General features: G+C 44.6%; 1 protein-coding gene across 1 annotated transcript in view; it reads right to left on the bottom strand.

The window, feature by feature from the left end:
• TMTC2 (transmembrane O-mannosyltransferase targeting cadherins 2) overlaps positions 1–12,570 on the bottom strand; it is a 373,997-nt gene extending 361,427 nt beyond the window's left edge. Inside the window, exon 1 of the mRNA XM_058673524.1 lies at positions 11,764–12,570. Within this exon, the coding sequence (XP_058529507.1) occupies positions 11,764–11,846 (83 nt within the window). The 5' untranslated portion in view covers positions 11,847–12,570. The remainder of the gene's footprint in view (positions 1–11,763) is intronic.
• Between the last annotated feature and the right edge of the window lie 4,491 nt (positions 12,571–17,061).

The following is a 17,061-nucleotide window of genomic DNA, read 5'->3' as shown; positions in this document are numbered from 1 at the left end:
GAATGTACACTGCTTAACTGATTCATTTAGCACTCGGGTTCAACACACTTTGTATCCAAGTGTTTGACTGGACTGCTTTTAAAAATCACAAAGGATATCCATCAGACTATTTCCCTATGCAGTCAGCAGTCACTGCTTTCACTTTGTCATCAAATAAAATACCGCGTTAGGAAACCACTGGGATCCCTGCATTCTGTACCCTCTCTCTGTCACTGGATTTGGACACCAGCTCCAACTCTGATTCCTGCTTCCTGCTTCTACACATCTTGAGAGGCCAAACACAGAGGTCCAACCACTTGGATCCCCGCCAGGCACAAGTGAAGCCTGGAATGTCAGGCTCCTGACTTCAGCCTGGCTTGGCCCTAGCTGATTGATTGATTGATTGATTATTCTTATTTATTTACTTATTATTCTTATTGAAAGGCAGATTAGATTTACAGGGAGAAGGAGAGATAGAAAGATTTTCTATCGGCTGATTCACTCCACAAACGGTCACAATGGCCAGAGTTGAGCCGATCTGAAGCCAGGAGCCAGGAACTTCTACTAGCTCTCCCACGTGGGTGTAGAGTCCCAAGGCTATGGGCCAACCTCTACTGCTTTCCCAGTTCATAAGCAGGGAACTGGATGGGAAATGGAGCAGCCGGTACATGAACTGGTACCAACATAGTCTCCTGGCACTTGCAAGGTGAAGATTTAACCAACTGAGCCATTGTATAAGGTCCCCTAGCTGTTTTAGAGCATTTGGGAAATACATCAGTAGATGCAAGTTCTATAATTCATTCCTTAATTCTTTCTCTCCTTCTGTTTCTTTCTCTCCCTCTATCTGCTTTTCTATCCCTCCCTTCTATTCCAACAAAACAAGATGAAAATTTAAAGAATACAATTAATTCAAGAGAGCTGAAGCGTGCAAACACTCAGTACAGGGTTAACTCCAATTCTGAACCTCTAATCATTTTTCTTAGTCCAGCGTTCATTTACGACACTCACTCTATGACACAGTACACGGAGTATTTTAAGAAGACTGGGAAAAGTATAACACTTTAGGACAAACATTTTTAAGGATTTCTACCAAGTCGGAATCTCAAACCTCAGGAATATGGAACCCTCACGTCCTCAAACAATCTTTATACTGCCTAAAGGGTAAGGTTTAGCTTGTCCAGATAAAAAACTCTATCTGCCTGCACTCTTCTAATTATCTGTACTTGCACATACTAGCACAACCCAGTGTTGAATATCATTCATCCGTATTTACCTTCCCTCTCAGCTGCCTAAATTCCTACATCTTGCCACTTGCCTCAAGTCTTTTGTAAAAGTTTTCATGTATGCAGGATAGAAACACAACAAAAACACACACCAATCAAGACACCGACTCTACAGACTCCGTCTAGGCATCAGGACCTATTCAAGGCATAAGCCCAAGGAAATTTCATGTCAGCTTATCTATTTGTCAAAATCAGTATCCAATATCTGTCTCCACAGCAGTGTTACAAAGATGATGTTGCTATATGAGATGGCAACAAATATTTCAGCACTAATCTCCTCCTAGAATTTCAACAGGCTCTCCATCACCTTTTCAAAATCTCAATAGTAACTCAAACCCACATGATTAGCTTCAAGAAGATGTTACGGAAAAATTAAAAAATGAAACAGATTAAATCAACTGGCTAAACTCAAACACAGAAAAAAAACTCCTCACCCTCAACTCTGAAATTCCTGCTGCCTTTCAAAATGTCTGCAAAACACGTGGAGATTTGCGTATTTAATACATTATATGAAATAGAGGTGTCATTAAGCAGTCTGTTCTGGGAATCTATAGACGGCATTTTCTCAGGTTGCTCCAGGCTTAATCTTTGACTTTTTCATTTCTTTCTTTTTTTCTTTTTTTTTTTTTTTTTTTGGTTATTGTAAATGTGGAGAGATGAGTTACAAGGGAAACAGACCCACAGCTACCATCCACTGGTTCACTCTGGGGCCGGGCCAGGCATACACTAAGTGCTAACAGGTCCTCGGGATTCTCCTACTGGATGGCAGGAATCTAAACTCTTCAGCCATCACCACTGCCTCCTAGGGTGTGTTTTAGCAGGAAACTGAAGTCAAGAGTTGGAAGTGGGATTCAAACTCAGACACCCAACATGAGATGCTGCATCCCAACTGGCAGCTTAACTATATGCCAAACGTTTGTTCCCTGAATCTGCAGTCTTAAAGATTTGTTCATTTCTTTGAAAGGTAGAGCATCAGAGAAAAAGGAAGAGAGAGAGAAAAAGAGACATTTTCTATCAACTGGGTCACTTTGCAGATGTCTGCAAACAGCCAGGGCTAGGCCAGGAAATAGGAACTAGATCCTGCTCCCCAACACGGTTTCAGAGGCCTGAGTGACACCTTTCACTGCCTTTCCAGGAATATTAAAAGCTGGATGGGAGAGGGAGCAGCCAGGTCTGAAACTATGCTCCTGATATGCAAACACTTAAACAGGCGGGACGCAATGCTGGTCCCTAAGTCTACATTTTAATAACCCCAAGTGATTCTGCTATAGAAGAAAATTTGGTAAACCGATCCAGAAATCCACATGCAGAAACCGGAAATTGGCCCATCTCCATGTCTCCTTAGGAGAAGCAAGAGGACATTCACGCAGCTTCAAAAAAAGTGGGAATTTCAGCTTAACTCAGAGAAGAACTTTTATAAAGACAGTTATTATGACTGCATAGAGGTAAGTTACGGGATCAGGTTTAAAACCCTTTCGCTTCCAAATACATCCTGTTTCCTGACTGTACCACATTCTAATGTAACTACCAAAATTATTTTCATAGAAATAATTCACATTATTAAGGTTGATGACATAAAAGAGGTTTAAAAACAGTAGAATTTCATCTAATGTTCAATATGGGGTAAAAGCAAGCAATACCATGGCTTTTAAAAGATAAAAAAAAAGAGAGAGACAAATTGAAAAAATGGAAGGAAGGGATCCTGAAGAGATCCATTTGAAGAAGATATTTTAAAGAGAAGATTAGGTATTAGATATTCATGGAAAACTACAGTTGGCAATTTCAGCACACTGGTGTCTTTAATACATTCTTATTCAAATCCGAAGCTCATTTTCTTTGGTTAGATCAGTACCTATCCCTGTATGAGTAGGTTAAATGCTAAAATCCTGCTTCTTTAATACAAACCTAGTGACACAATTCAGTATCAGGGCTCTTTTGTTTATTTTATTGTGTTTCTTTTCTCTCAAGAAACTAACCATAACAATCTTCCTATTTTAAGTGCAGTTTACCAAACGAGTTTAGGTATACTAGATTTTTTTCACAGCAGCTATAAATAATTGCCTCCATAAAAGGGTCCTAGTTCTGCAAAAAAAAAAAAAAAAATGTCTGATTCTCTGATTTGGCTTCTTCATCACTTGCGAACTTTTCTCTTGGAAAATCACAGTTGGAAAAGTTGTCATAAGAAGTTTGCTTGGTCAACATAAGCTATTTACAACTGATTTAAGATAGGAGGCCTACAGTGAATGATTTCAGGGAGGAGAATGGCCTATATACGGAGTGACTAAACTTCAGAAAGTATTTGGAGCCAAGTGTTGTGCCTTAAGACATCTTTAGGATGCAAGGAAGAAGGTTTATGATTTGTAGTATTTTTTAAAGCCAAAAAGCAGTTCACAAAACAATGAGAACTATCCCAGAGGAACCAGTCCAGGCTCACTGCGGGGCCAGTCCCACCCAGAGTTCTCCAGACCCGTCATGTAATGACAAGCATCCTGCCCAAGCTGAGAAAAACAGCCAAGCCTATGGATGTGGTCTCTGCGGCCAACCCCCTGCGGAGGACACAATTTGCAGAGATGTCAGTTGGACATGCACTGACATCCAGCAAGTCCTTGTTGCCTCCAGAGGAGTCTCACTATTGATGCTCATATGAAAGGCAGCAGACCCCGCTAAGAGGAGAGGAGGCAGGAAAGACACGCTTGCATCCGGGAACAAATTGGAAATTAACAAAAACAAGATGTTTACTTGTTGCAAAGTGTTTTCATTTATCTCCCTCTCTCAAAGATGTGTTTTTCTAATCTTCGGTTGACAATAGAAGCTCCTAAAGAATAGCTATTTACCAATGTCCTTAAGACGACACATAACCTAACTGTAACAATGACAAGAAAAAATAGGGTTATGGTTTACATCCTTTTAGCCTGTTTATAGCATACTTGTAAGCATCTGAAAAGAGGACAACAAAATTTCATAAGATACAGCTGTAAAAACCGTGTTAGCTTTAATTCATCTCAAAAAAAAAAATTCCTTTAAGAAATAAACTTGTGACCTGCATGTAAAATTAAGACCCAAAGAATTCCAAGAATGCAGGATTCTATGGACTGCCATGCTTCCCACTGGACTGTTAAACAATGTTGAAACATGGCTGTTTGAAATACTTCAGTCCCCTCATTTAACACTGCTCACAATGTCAAGAGCCATATTGCGCCCCAGCGGCCACTCGTCAGCAAATAACACATCCTTTGAAGTTAAAATGCGCTTAGAAGATGCCAAGTAAGAATCCTTAAGGTCTACTTCTAAAGAAATCAATAATCTCTGGAATCACAATTACGAATAAAGTATTTTCATTATCAAAACTTGTGCATTTTTCACAGTCGTAAATCTCAATCAATTTCTTTGCCTCAAGGCTATGTTTTGTAACTTATTTTCTAATTAAATATAGTTGTACTAAGCTGGTAAAAAAAAATAGCTTGGCACTCCTGAGGAATAATTACACATGTAATATAACAAATTCCATTAAAAAAGAAGGAAACTCTTCACAAAAAATTTGACAGAAACACTACATTCCACCACTGCATCTAGCACACCCATTCCAAAGGTACAAATATGTTTCATATAATAAACATATAATTTAGCCAGTCACCTTGATAACGACATGTTGCATTCTGACACCACAAAATCACCTAGCAAAGAAATGTAGAGAACAAACACCTAATGTCGGGGCCGGCGTGATAGCCTAGTGGCTAAAGTCCTCGCCTTGAACATGTCGGGATCTCATATGAGCGCCAGTTCTAGTCCCGGCAGCCTCACTTCCCATCCAGCTCCCTGCTTCTGGTCAGGGAAAGCAGTCGAGGACGACCCAAAGCCTTCAGACCCTGCACCCGTGTGGGAGACCCAGAAGAGCTCCTGGCTGCTGGCATTGGATTGGCTCAGCTCCTGCCATTGCGACTGCTTGGGGAGTGAACCATCGGACAGAAGATCTTCCTCTTTGTCTCTACTCCTCTCTGTATATAAGCCTTTCCAGTAAAAATAAATAAATCTTAAAAAACAAAAACAAACCTAATGTCTTGTCTCCAAAACGTTAGAGAACTGCACAGGTAATATAGTCCATGTATGGTCTTGAAGCAATGTGGTTCATGTTTAGCTTGGAATCTAAAGCCACATTAATCTTTCAGACATGAGCAAATCAAAGTACCTCCACCTCTTCTTCAGAGCAATAACTGCTAGGGTTTTTTTAATTATCTGTTCTTTATGAAATATCCTTAAGAAAAATAAATTACTCTAAAAATATTACAGCCCTTTTTTGCGTTAAGTCTTGAAAACAGGCTGTTCAGTGCTCCTACCTTCTTCAAAACGCCCCCTATGGAGACAGGCTTATTTAACTGTTTCTCCATTACCTGTGAACACAAAGGGTCACACTGCAAACCCAAACAGGTACTCCCAAGGAGTCTCTAAGAAAAGACTGAAAGGAGCATGTATTTGTACCTTTCATCCTAGCAACCCTGACTGGCAGAGAAACTGACAAGTGAGATCGAAAGGCGAAGTGTCAGAGAGGAGTAAAAGAGAGGAAGAGCGATCAATAGAAATGGAGCGTGCAACATTTTGTTGTAATTAGGAATCTAAAAGATGCAGCCCCCCAAAAATCTCTGAGGCAACAGTCACCAAGCCCTCTTATCAACGGACACATGCGGTGCTCGCTCAGTAAGGGTTCTGGCACTGCACAGGCTCAAGTAAGCAGACAATGAGGGAGGACACATTTGGATGAGGCAATTCTGTTCTACGAACAAATGTCTATGTAAAAGGGCAGAAAAAACCACCTACCAGGTATCTTAGGCCCAACGTTCTGGCAAACAGGCCAACAGAGTCCTAGTAAGCATTTAAAAATGACTAGCCATGAAAATAAACATAAGTAAGAAACTGAATGATAATGCAAAAAAAAAAACACATTCAAGTGAATTTCCACCTAGCATTTCCTAAGTCCGTCATCAGACTTCCAGATTCAGATAGTTTACAACCCCTGCTAAAATACAGGGAAGACAGGGCACCATCTCCTGGGATGCTAGTTAACAAGGAAAATCAAATGCTACACACACATCATGTACCACAAGAGAAGCTGCCCATGTCTAGGAGTACACATCAGTGAATTAGTGAATGTAGCAATTTATTCCTCAAAAGCACACACAAATCATATCTCCAAGGAAACCTTATAGCATTGTGTGGAGTTGTACCTATAATTATTCAAAATATTATGCCTTTTTCATACTGTGAGATTGAGGGATAGAGTTTTGATAGGTCTCGTCTATGTTTTTTCAACAAGGCTGCTAAATGAGGACAGCTGTTCAGAGAGGTCTTTGCTGTCGAGAATCCACTGGTCTTTCCTTAAAGGCCGCCACGCTCGGACTTTTCTGAAGTGCGCAGGAGGCCATCTGAACCACCCAAGTTCGAGACCTGGTTCTGCTCCAGATAACCATTTCTTGCTAATGGACATGTTAGAAGACAGCAGGCAATGAATCAAGTAATTGGGTTCCTGAGACCCACAGGGGAGCTAAGATTGAATTCCCAGCCTCTCAATCCGACCTTGCCCAGCCCCAGCTGTTGTAGGCATCTGGGAAGTAAAGAAGTAATGAATCATTCATCCCCAATCTCTCCCACCACCACCCCCAATTCATGTCTCTCTCAAAATAACAATGATTCTAAAAGTATGGAAACAAAGATGAAATAATTCTTAGTTCCAACAAGAGAACCAACCTGAATGTTACCATATTAAAAGCACTTTGGGTAAGAACAGTGCAGTTGTAACAAAATAGATTAGCCAGCCACAGACTGTCCAGAGTACCTAAGGGGTCAACTGTGTCCCTACAAGTATGTTGTGAAGGTGCCTATTTTAAAGAAAATCCACCCCTGGCTCTGGATGAACAGCCATACAATCAGAGAAATTTAAAACAATGTTTTTAATGTGATGAACAGCAAAAAGAGAAAGAGAGAGCGAGAGATTAGAAAGAAAAACTGTGCTCCTAACTCACGCTGGAATCAAAAGGTAGGCAGGTGCTTTTTCAGAACTACTGCAACAGAGAATTCAGTGGGACCACAGGGCCATATTAGCACTGACAAATTAAGTGCATACGACAACAGCCCACAGAATCAACAATGTAAAGTAATAATCCTGTGTGTGTGTGTGTGTGTGTGTGTGTGTGTGTGTGTGTAACTAAGAGACAGATGGCGGGCAAACATTTTCCTTTTGGCATTTGTGCCTGTCCTCTCAGTGCTTGTATCTGGGTCATTTGCTATGACGAATGTCATGTGAAAGGCTGCGTGAGGGTAAGCACAGCAGTCCATACTGACTTCACCTGAAGTTAATACTTATTGATAAGAGATGTACAAATTCTAAATAGCAAACTGAAACTTTTCAAAAAAAATTTGCATAAGCTATCAAAATTCAGCTAAAAACCAGTGCACCACATACAACCATTCATAAACTGTAAACGGAATGCAACTGTAATTTTTTCAGCGTGTTATATACTGGAAGGAAAATGAAGAGTATACTAATATTTCTTTACACAGTGATTCTTCCCAATATTAAACTGTTAAGACAAACTCTGATGCAGAGTAAACACTACCCTTGTTTAATCTTGCAACAATGTCTTCGGTGGTTACACACGCTGACATTTTAAGATAACAATCCCAGATTGGGCTAAGGTAAGTCTATCAGAGGGAACTTCTTAGAAACACGTCAACAGAGTGACTGATCATTTCACAAGGGATTCTTCTCACTCCACGTGAAAAAAATCACAAACTAACGGTGACATCAAAAGCTCAAGCAGGAGGAATAGATGCATGTTGAAAAAAAGCAAGTTTTTAAGAAATTGTTAATATGCCTTAAATATTTCATTCTTTCATTTTAAACACTGTCAATCAATCGTAACTAGTATTTCTATGCAAACCAATGCTTCTGTTAATATCTAAAAGTAAAACCAAACTGGGAAAGTGCCATGAGAGTTTTAGGCCATTTTTATTCAAGAGTAGAAATTTGTGTTGTAGAATTGTTTGTCCAGGCTTCACAAATTTACTGTATAACAGAATAGCTAAGAGATCTATAGGTAATATTAAGAATTATGCTTGGGCTTACCAACACAAAAAAGGCAAAGGAAAAAAAACACACTCAAATATGTTTTCCACTTCCAAAATCATGGAAGAATTAAAAACACACAGGAGCAGCATTTGCTTATTGTTTTGTCTGTGTATTTAATTTACTTGTCTGTGTATCATAGAGGCCATGTCACCAACAGGATTCATGCACAATGAAACTGGAGACTACGGAACAATAGATCCTGCTAAGCTCTGTTTGCTCTGAAGTAAACTGACTCTTGTCATAGTGTTATCTCTCAGAGAAACTTGTGACTGTGTTTTTAAGGAAGACAAAAGAGGAAAGGATACCCTGTCATCATCCTCAAGAAACACTGAGGAGAGCAGAGAATGTCGGGTCAGCAATTTCTTTTTTTCACTAACCTAAACGTCACATGTCTCCAGAAAAGAAGAGAAGATCCTTCAAGGAGTCACATACCAGATGACTTAAAGTTTGGCCAAGATGGTATATTTATAATTCCAATTTTACTCTAATCACCACTTAGGGTTCAGTCCAGTTGTCACACTGGATTGAAGGGTAGGGAAGACAAAGCTGAGGCCTATATATAGAATCTCTTCTCCCTGTCTAGTGTTTGTGCAATTTCTCTCTCTCTCTCTCTCTCTCTCACTCTCTCTCTCTCTATATATATATATGTATATATATAGGGTTAACTGTAGCACAGAAACACTTGCAAACTTTTAAGTGTTCACATATGAAAATAGGTTTTACCAAAACAAAGTTTCAGATAACCATTTAATTCCCACCCATCTATGTCAAACATTGAAAGTAATGATCTGGAGAGCTAAGGAAAAAAGCTTCATCACTTAAAGCAAATGGTAACTTTGCAAAGTACCACAGCAATAATGTCTGAGCTAAAGCAGGGTGAGGCTGTGTTCAAGACAATGTCAGACCTTTCAAGCTCAATAGCAGAGGCTGGACCTAGCGAGCTAAGCCAGGCATTCCGAGCCACCCGACCCCAGAGCTCTGCTCTCTTCACTTGCACGTGGGCCTCTTCTCACAGAACTGGATTTCACACAAGCTCCTGTGGGATAGTATAATCCACAGACACAGTTTAAGCAACATTTTTAAACATCAACCTTCACAGTCTGAAACGGGGTAGGGAAACAAACACGTTACCATCATCCTACGGTTACCACGGGGCTCCCCGGCTTCCTTTCTCCTCCACACACCACTGAATGGAAATAGCTGGAGAGAAAAGCCACAACCTACAGTGCTCCTAATCACTCTAACGTGCTGTGCCTACAACAAATAAGCTCAGTGCTCCTGTGAACGGGTGTCTCGTAACCTCCAGAACACTGCTACTCTTGACTTCATCATCTTCAGAGTATATGATCTGATGTGCAAGTCTGCTCTGAGGAGATCAGAGAAAATGTACTTTATAAATGGCAGCAAAGTCTAACTCACTATTAGTGTATGTGTCATTATCAGTATATGATATCTATATCTTGCCTTGGGCACACAGGCAAATCTTCACACTACATTATCTGTGTAGCTAGAAAACAGAAATCATTTGACCTTCATCATGTGAAGAACTGATAACAATTGCCAATCATCAAAGCACAACTAATTTATCATCATGCTTATATCACTCCTCCAGTTACAAGCCTAACACTTCTGACGGGTGGTTCAAGAGCCCAGACCTACAGGAAAACGAACTCAGTTTTACTCTCAACTCCTTACGGTTTCTTCTGACATGAACTCTTAAAAAAGAGAGACAGCAACTAAGAACAGCATATAACAGGAGCACATGTTTAATAACAGTGATCTCATGGTTACTGTATTCTCGTAGCTTTTCTTTTTCAATACGAGCACAATAGTCTTGGCTTAAATGCTCAGTATTCAAACAGTTGCCAACAGAGTCAATAACTGCGCAGCCTCACCCCTAAAGCCACCCATTTTTGGAAGCAAGAATTGTTTCACCAACACCCCAGGGACAGCAGGTGCACTGTTCCACAAGGAGCAGAGACAGCTCACTAGGGTCCTGCGGAGAGCCACTCCCCAGAGCAGGCAGCATAACAGCGGAAAGCACTGCACCTTGAAAGTTGAGGAAAACTTTGTCCGCAGCTCTGTATCAACTGGCCTCTGACAGACAACTGCATTAGGAAGGGTTTGAAGAGTGTTCCTACACCCAGGACAGGGAGATTCACAACAGTGGGTGGGTGTGAACCAAGATGGGCTGATCCAAGGCACATACCCGTAAACAGGCTTTTAGCAGGAGAGTGGGCACACCAGAGAATACAGAACACGGCTAATTACCACCAGAAGAGTCTGCCCTCAGTTCCCCTCACTATCAAGCACTGCCGCGCCCTAGCCCTGGGGATCCATTCACTCCCCAAAGCCCAGAGGCTGCTGAAAGGCTGTCAGAGTAAATCTGTGCTCACTTTTTGGATGGTTTAATTTCAATGGAGCATGAAACGCCCCAGGACGGTTAATAAGTTTAGCCAAGCGTGCTGTTCTCCCTAATATATTTTAATTATGCATCTGTTTTAATTGTAATCACATTAAGTTACCAGAAAGGCACAAATTGGAATTTTCCCTAATGGTTACGGGAGCTTTTCATCAGTTTCTAAACACTAACAACGTTGAAAAAATAGGTAAGAGATAGCAGCACAACTGTGGCATGTTTCTGAAATCAATGCAGTTTCTTTGACAACACAGTTCAGGTCTCATTAGCCACCCAAATAACCCAAAAGCAGAAGACAAAGTCAGCCTCTGGGGGCAGCTCTGTCTCAATTAGCACAACAAGCAGGACAGCCAAGCCTCTTCTCAGTGCCTACTCCCAGTAGGTTGGCAGGGAGGCTGGGGAGCTGTAAGATCTTGCTTAGCTTAAAGCACCGCACACGTCAAAAGCGAAAGTTGAAATAGAGTACGACCGCTCTTTTCACTTTCTGGGCAACTGTCAAACACGCGTTTTAACTTCAGGAAATAAAAAAGTGTCCCATCAATAAAAGGAAGCGCTACAGGGAAGATCTATTAGGGGCGGGGAGCGGCTTCCTTCCAGCCCAGACGTAAAATCATTTAGTGTGTTTTTGTTGCATCAAGGAATATCTAGGACTTACACACATACACGTTCATTAAACAAGTTTCCCAAATTGCCAGGATTTCCGGTCAGAAACGTAAGCGCCTGCCAACAGCCAAGAACCAAGCAGGAGAACCTGCTGCAAACTCACTCAGCCCGCCCAGCGCACTCGCATCCCCGGGCTAGCTTTAAGTGTAAATGTTTACAGGTCACCTACACCTTCAGGTTTGGAGTGCGCTCCTCCCACAAGCACTTGGAGCCCTAGAAGGTGAAAGCCCGGGAGCCACCACGGAGTCCCCCTCAAGCAACCTGGCGCTGGGTCCTGGCGTCCCGCCCACCCTTCTTACCTGTCATCGTAGCAGAAATCCGCACTCAAGGTGTTTAGATACAAGGCGAGCCCCAGCGCGCTGCTCACCAACTCTGCAATCATCTCTCCACCGCCTTCCCTCCGGCTCGGCTCCCAGCGTGAGGGCAGCAGCGGCAACAAAAAACAGAAGCATCAATCCCCACCTTCAGCCGCCTTCTCCTCCCTGCTTCACTTTTCCCTCGCTCCCTCACCTCCCACCTCTCCCTCCCGCGGGTCCTGGCAATCCACGGCCCTTCTCCCCCGCTTCCACCTCCTCCTCCTCGCCCCGTCTCCGTAGCTACTGCGTCCTCCCCGGGTGCGGGTTCACACGGCGCTCCCCATGCCCGGCGCCCGCGCGCGGCGAGCGGCAGCGTTCGGGCCCCGCGCCCCCCGGCGGCTGCACAAGGCTGGTCCTTGGCGCGGCTCTCAGCCCCCCCACCCTAACCCATGGCAGTTGGAGGCGCCCCGGGTGACGAGTGGGACACGGAGGAGGTGGAAAACTGCGGGCTAGGGGGGCAGAGGAACCTGACCGAGCCGGGCTCTGGGACCAGCTGGAGGAAGAGCGAGAGAGAGAAGAGAGGGGCGGGTGGGAGGGAGGAGACGAACCGCCTCCCTTCGCCGCGGCCCGGGCGCACGGCTCGGGGCTCGCTCGGACTGACTGGGGCCGCCACCACGGCGGCTGCAGCGCATTCACTCTTTATTCGCTCCCCCTCAGCCCCTTCTCCGGTGAAGTGAGAGGAGCGGCGACTGGGGACTCCGGAGGCTCCCGCGTGGGGCTCTCCACACGGCCCCGCGCGCCTGCGTGGCCAACCCTCCGTGGCCCGGCGGCCCAGCCCCTTTCCCCACCCAGATCCGCCCCAAGGCTCCTCCCTCCCCCGGGTAGGGGGCTGCAGGCCCCGCCTCCCCACCGCCCGCCTTCCCTTCGGCTCTGGACGGCCCCGAGGACCCAAGGGCGACTGCTGGAAGCCGGCCCACCCCGGGGGGCTGCAGGGGGAGCGCGAGGAGCCCGGCGGCGGTGGCTGCGCGGCCGGCCGTGCCAGGCGGCTCCCGGCACCGGCCGGATCCCCAGCCCAGCGCGGCGCGTGCCAGGCACTGCCAGGCGGGTCAGGTCCGGTCAGCTGGAGGACTTCTGGGGAGAGGCAGAACAGGTTAGGCGAGTGGCCGGGGCCTCGGTGGCCGCAGACACACCTGCGACCGCACTCCGTGCCCTGGGCTTTCGGAGGGGGTGGGGTGGTGGCAATAGCGACGGAGAGGTTTCAGCTGTGAACTTACTGTGCACCCCAAAACACACACAGGCATACCCGTGTCTGAGGAAAGACGCACGAGCAGAGAAAGCTGGCTGCACGCAGAGAGGTTGGAAACAAAAGAGCACAACAGAAGACAGGACTGACGTGTACCACCCCGGAGCAAGGGCTGCGGCTCGTGCTTTCGGGGCGTGGTGGGGGACACTGTCAGGCCGACGCTGAGAACACGGGAGAGACCCACTGGTGTGAGCGGTGGGGCGCGCTGCTCCAGCCCGGTGAGGCGGGAAGCGAACGTCCTCTCCTCTCCGCCCGGCCGGACGACTGGGTGGAAAGCATCCAGCCTGATGAAATATGGTGTACACGAATGGCTCTTCTCGAACGAGCTCTGGGCACTGAACTTGCACGGCCGAGAGGTTCGCGGGCTGAGTGCCACACCTCCTCCCGGCCTGAAGGTTTTCTGGCTGGACGCGCCGCTCCCTGGACCACGATGAACACGACTGCAGCGCCCCCTGCTGCGTGGCCGGCACACGGGCATGGGAAGCGAGCATCTGGACATGGCGCGCTGACCTCAACAAGCCAATACTGTGATTTGGGGGACTGCCATGCAAAGATTGCAACGCCTCCCTAATTTTACAAAAAAAAAAATCTGTATGATCAAAAAAAATGATTCTTTTTAAAATTTTTGTTAACTGTAGTAGCCATGAACAGATGTTGACCCCTGGGAAAAGCAAGTAAACATATCCTAAAAGGAATTATGGCTTTAATGTGATCTTTTATTCCCCACCCTGCCCCATCTCCTCTGCTAAAAAGCTGTAGAAATCCAACCAACTGGTCCATCACCAAGGCTTTGTGTGTCTCTGTAGGACATGATGACATTGGATCCTACTGTCAGGTGAACCCATAGTACAGAGTCAGATGTGTGGGTCTGAGTTCTCATCCACAAACAGTAAGAAAAATGCCACCTTTTTAAAGGTGGGTTGAAGTAGTTAGGATTCCAGCAGTTAGTGTGTAAAGTGCTAGGTGAATACTGCAAAGTGTGGTCTTGGTTCTTATCGTCAGCATGCCCCGCAAGCTTCCTCATGACTTGCTAACTGACACCAGCCATCTACTTCCCAAACCTATTGCACACTCCTCCCGCCCTGGCCCACAGGACCCTCGCCCCCTTTGTGGGCTAACACAGCCACCTGCCGAATCATCTCCTCATTTCTACTCCCTACAGCCAATCCCTGCCCGCATCTTAGCACTACAAAGTTTTCACAGTGTACAATTTCCCTACTTAAAAATGTCCCATGACTTCCTGTTGCCCACTGAGTGAAGCTTGTGCTTGCCAGTGCTGTTGCCCTCTTTAAGCCTGGCCGCCTCCCTCGGCCCCTCACATTTAGGGTATCGTAGATGCACAGCACAGACGTCTTTCTCGGGAACCTACCAGTTTGTCTTGCTCCTGCTTGAAAATCTTTGTGCGTGGATCTTCTTGAGCTCCTTTTCGGCATTCAGGCCTCACCATCAATTCAATATCAGGCTTCCCTTTATAAAACGGCCTCTCAAACCCCCGTGTTTATGCATCACCCTATTGCTTTATTACATTCATATACAGGATCACTATTAGGATGGAGATTCCATTAGGGCAAGGACCTTCGTAAAAAAAATATGTGTGTATGCATTTTAAAGGTAGAATTACAGAGATGGAGCCCTCCCAGGGAGAGGAGAGAGAGGAAGAGAGAGAAAAAGAGTTCCACTTTCATCTGCTGGTTCCCTTCCCCAGTGACTGCAACAGCCACAGCTGGGCCAGCCTACAACCAGGAGGCAGGAGCTCCAGCTTGCTCTCACACATGGGTGGCTGAGGCCCAAGTACTGGGGCCACCATCCACTACCTTCCCAGGCACAATAGCAAGAAGATGGAACGGAGTTTATAGTGCTATTTACTGCAGAATATCTAGCACCTAAAAAATCTGGATGTGTAGAAGACACTTTTAAAAATTATCAATAACTAAGAAATGAACAAATAAATATGCTCAGGAAAGCTATCTAACAACTGAAAATCCACAAATTTTCATAAGAAAATAAGCGGATATGTTACTAACGTTAAAGGTGATGAAGAATTAACAAGAGATAGAAGAGGAAGCAGGTTAAAAATTCTTGAGAATACATTTTTTAAGACGCAGCAGCTCCTTAGGAAGACCCTCCGTGGAGTCACACGCAGGCAGCTCTCTTCAATAATTAAGGGGACCTGGAGGCATACAAACACTAGAGAGCTTTGGCTTCAATATACTAAAAGCTAATATCCATTTTCTAGACATGCCTCTATTTTCACGATTTTAAGTACATATTTCTATCCTCCTCCATCTCATTTTCTCATCTCCCTACGTTCCCTACTCTATCGAACTGCCAGCGCCGGAGACCTACACAATATACCAGAACATGGTCCAGCTTGCCATCCCTGGTAGGAAGGCTGAAAAGCCCGCTGTGTCAGAAAACTCCAGTTGCTTTTAGCAAAATTTCTTTTGCAGTTTAACATTGGCCCCCATCTCCTTTCAGTGTGTTAAGCCATGGTCTCCTTCCGATTGTTCTCTGAGGGTTCAGTGGCGGCAAGTTCCTGCCATCTCTCCCTTCCTTGAACAAATGCAGGGTGTGAATCGGATTAAACATGCCATCGTTACCCCGGGAGATCATTGAAAATGTGAAGACATTGCTTTTTAGTTTATGAAGGTGTACTTTCCCAACTGGAGCTTGCTGTCTCAGTTTTGAACACATATAGTGTTCTATTTAAAGCTACTGCTGCTCTCCACAGATGAAAGAAATTAGGCTGCTTGGCTTGAGTTTTCTACCGATACTGGCCAAAAAAGTGCTAAGTCCCTATTTTTCCTTCAGTAGGTTCCATACATCTGCTACCTCGCCACTTCCTCAATGAATTTCTCCTTATGGTCGCACCCCCTACCTTGCATTTGTTTGGCATTCGCAGTCCTTTGTTGTATAATTCGTACCTTTGCAGTGCCAGTTCTTCAGGGTAAAGATTTCCTTATTTACCTACGACATTTTTAGTTTATTGTGCAACACCATCTTCCCTTTGGGTGTTGCGTAAATATTAACTAAAAATCCACATCTGGTCTTGGTTCTCTTTTCTGTTTGTCCTAATATAACTTCCCTTTGAACAATTCATTTGGAAAGTGTGCCAAGGGTGAAATGTGGCACATAAATTCTCTTGCTGCTCAGAAGGTTTCTTTAAATGCCCACAGATTTGGTTATTTATGAAGCAAAGATTTGCACCTCTCCCTTACTCTCTCAATTCTAAAATTGTACCAGACCAAAGTAATTATGATTGCCCATATGTTTTCTGAAAAGGTACCCAAGAATCTCCTGCTAAAATCTTAACAGATTGACTAGGAAGCAGAAAAACCCTAGCACAGCAGGTGAAACTGCCTGTTTAGGGAGGGCAGAACAGAGCTCACTGCTGGGGGACTCAGAAGCTCTGGGCTTTACTCAGGAAATAACCCTACAGGAGAAAAACAGCAGAGCATGGATGAAATGTGGGTCAGGGAGCTGAAAGCGGCACATAACCTGCCTGGTTAGCTAATGACAGCAAATGCACTGGCTATGCATGTTACATTTAGGTATTGCCAAGCACCCCTTACAGTGCTGTCCTGCAGACTCTGTGTCACTTGGCTTTATCTTCAGACTGCGATCCCTTAGGGATGCAATTCAGACAGCCCAGCCACAGAACAGATCCTGTCACCTCTGTCCCAATACCTGCGGCTGATGAAAACTAGATATTACCAAAATAATGATCGCGTTAAGACTCACACTGGTGTCCAGTTCCCAATTCAGAGGGCAAGGAGAGGAGTAGAAAGCTAGACAGGAGTGGATAACAACACGTGAATAACCACATACAGATAATTTGCTGCGATGTTTTGGCTACTGATAGAATTCAGAAGCTTAATCAAGAAAAGCAAGGACAGGCCGTCTCACAGACTGCCTCTGAATACATTCATATGCCACGGCATACACAATGATCAAAAATCTTCTCATAGCTTCATCAGTTGCACAGAATCATGGGGAAC

The sequence above is a fragment of the Ochotona princeps genome, chromosome 15 (genome assembly GCF_030435755.1).
Source record: "Ochotona princeps isolate mOchPri1 chromosome 15, mOchPri1.hap1, whole genome shotgun sequence".
In the NCBI taxonomy this organism is placed as follows: Eukaryota; Metazoa; Chordata; class Mammalia; order Lagomorpha; family Ochotonidae; genus Ochotona; species Ochotona princeps.
The sequence above is the reverse complement of the archived record's forward strand: the minus strand, read 5'-3'. Positions and strand labels throughout refer to the sequence as shown.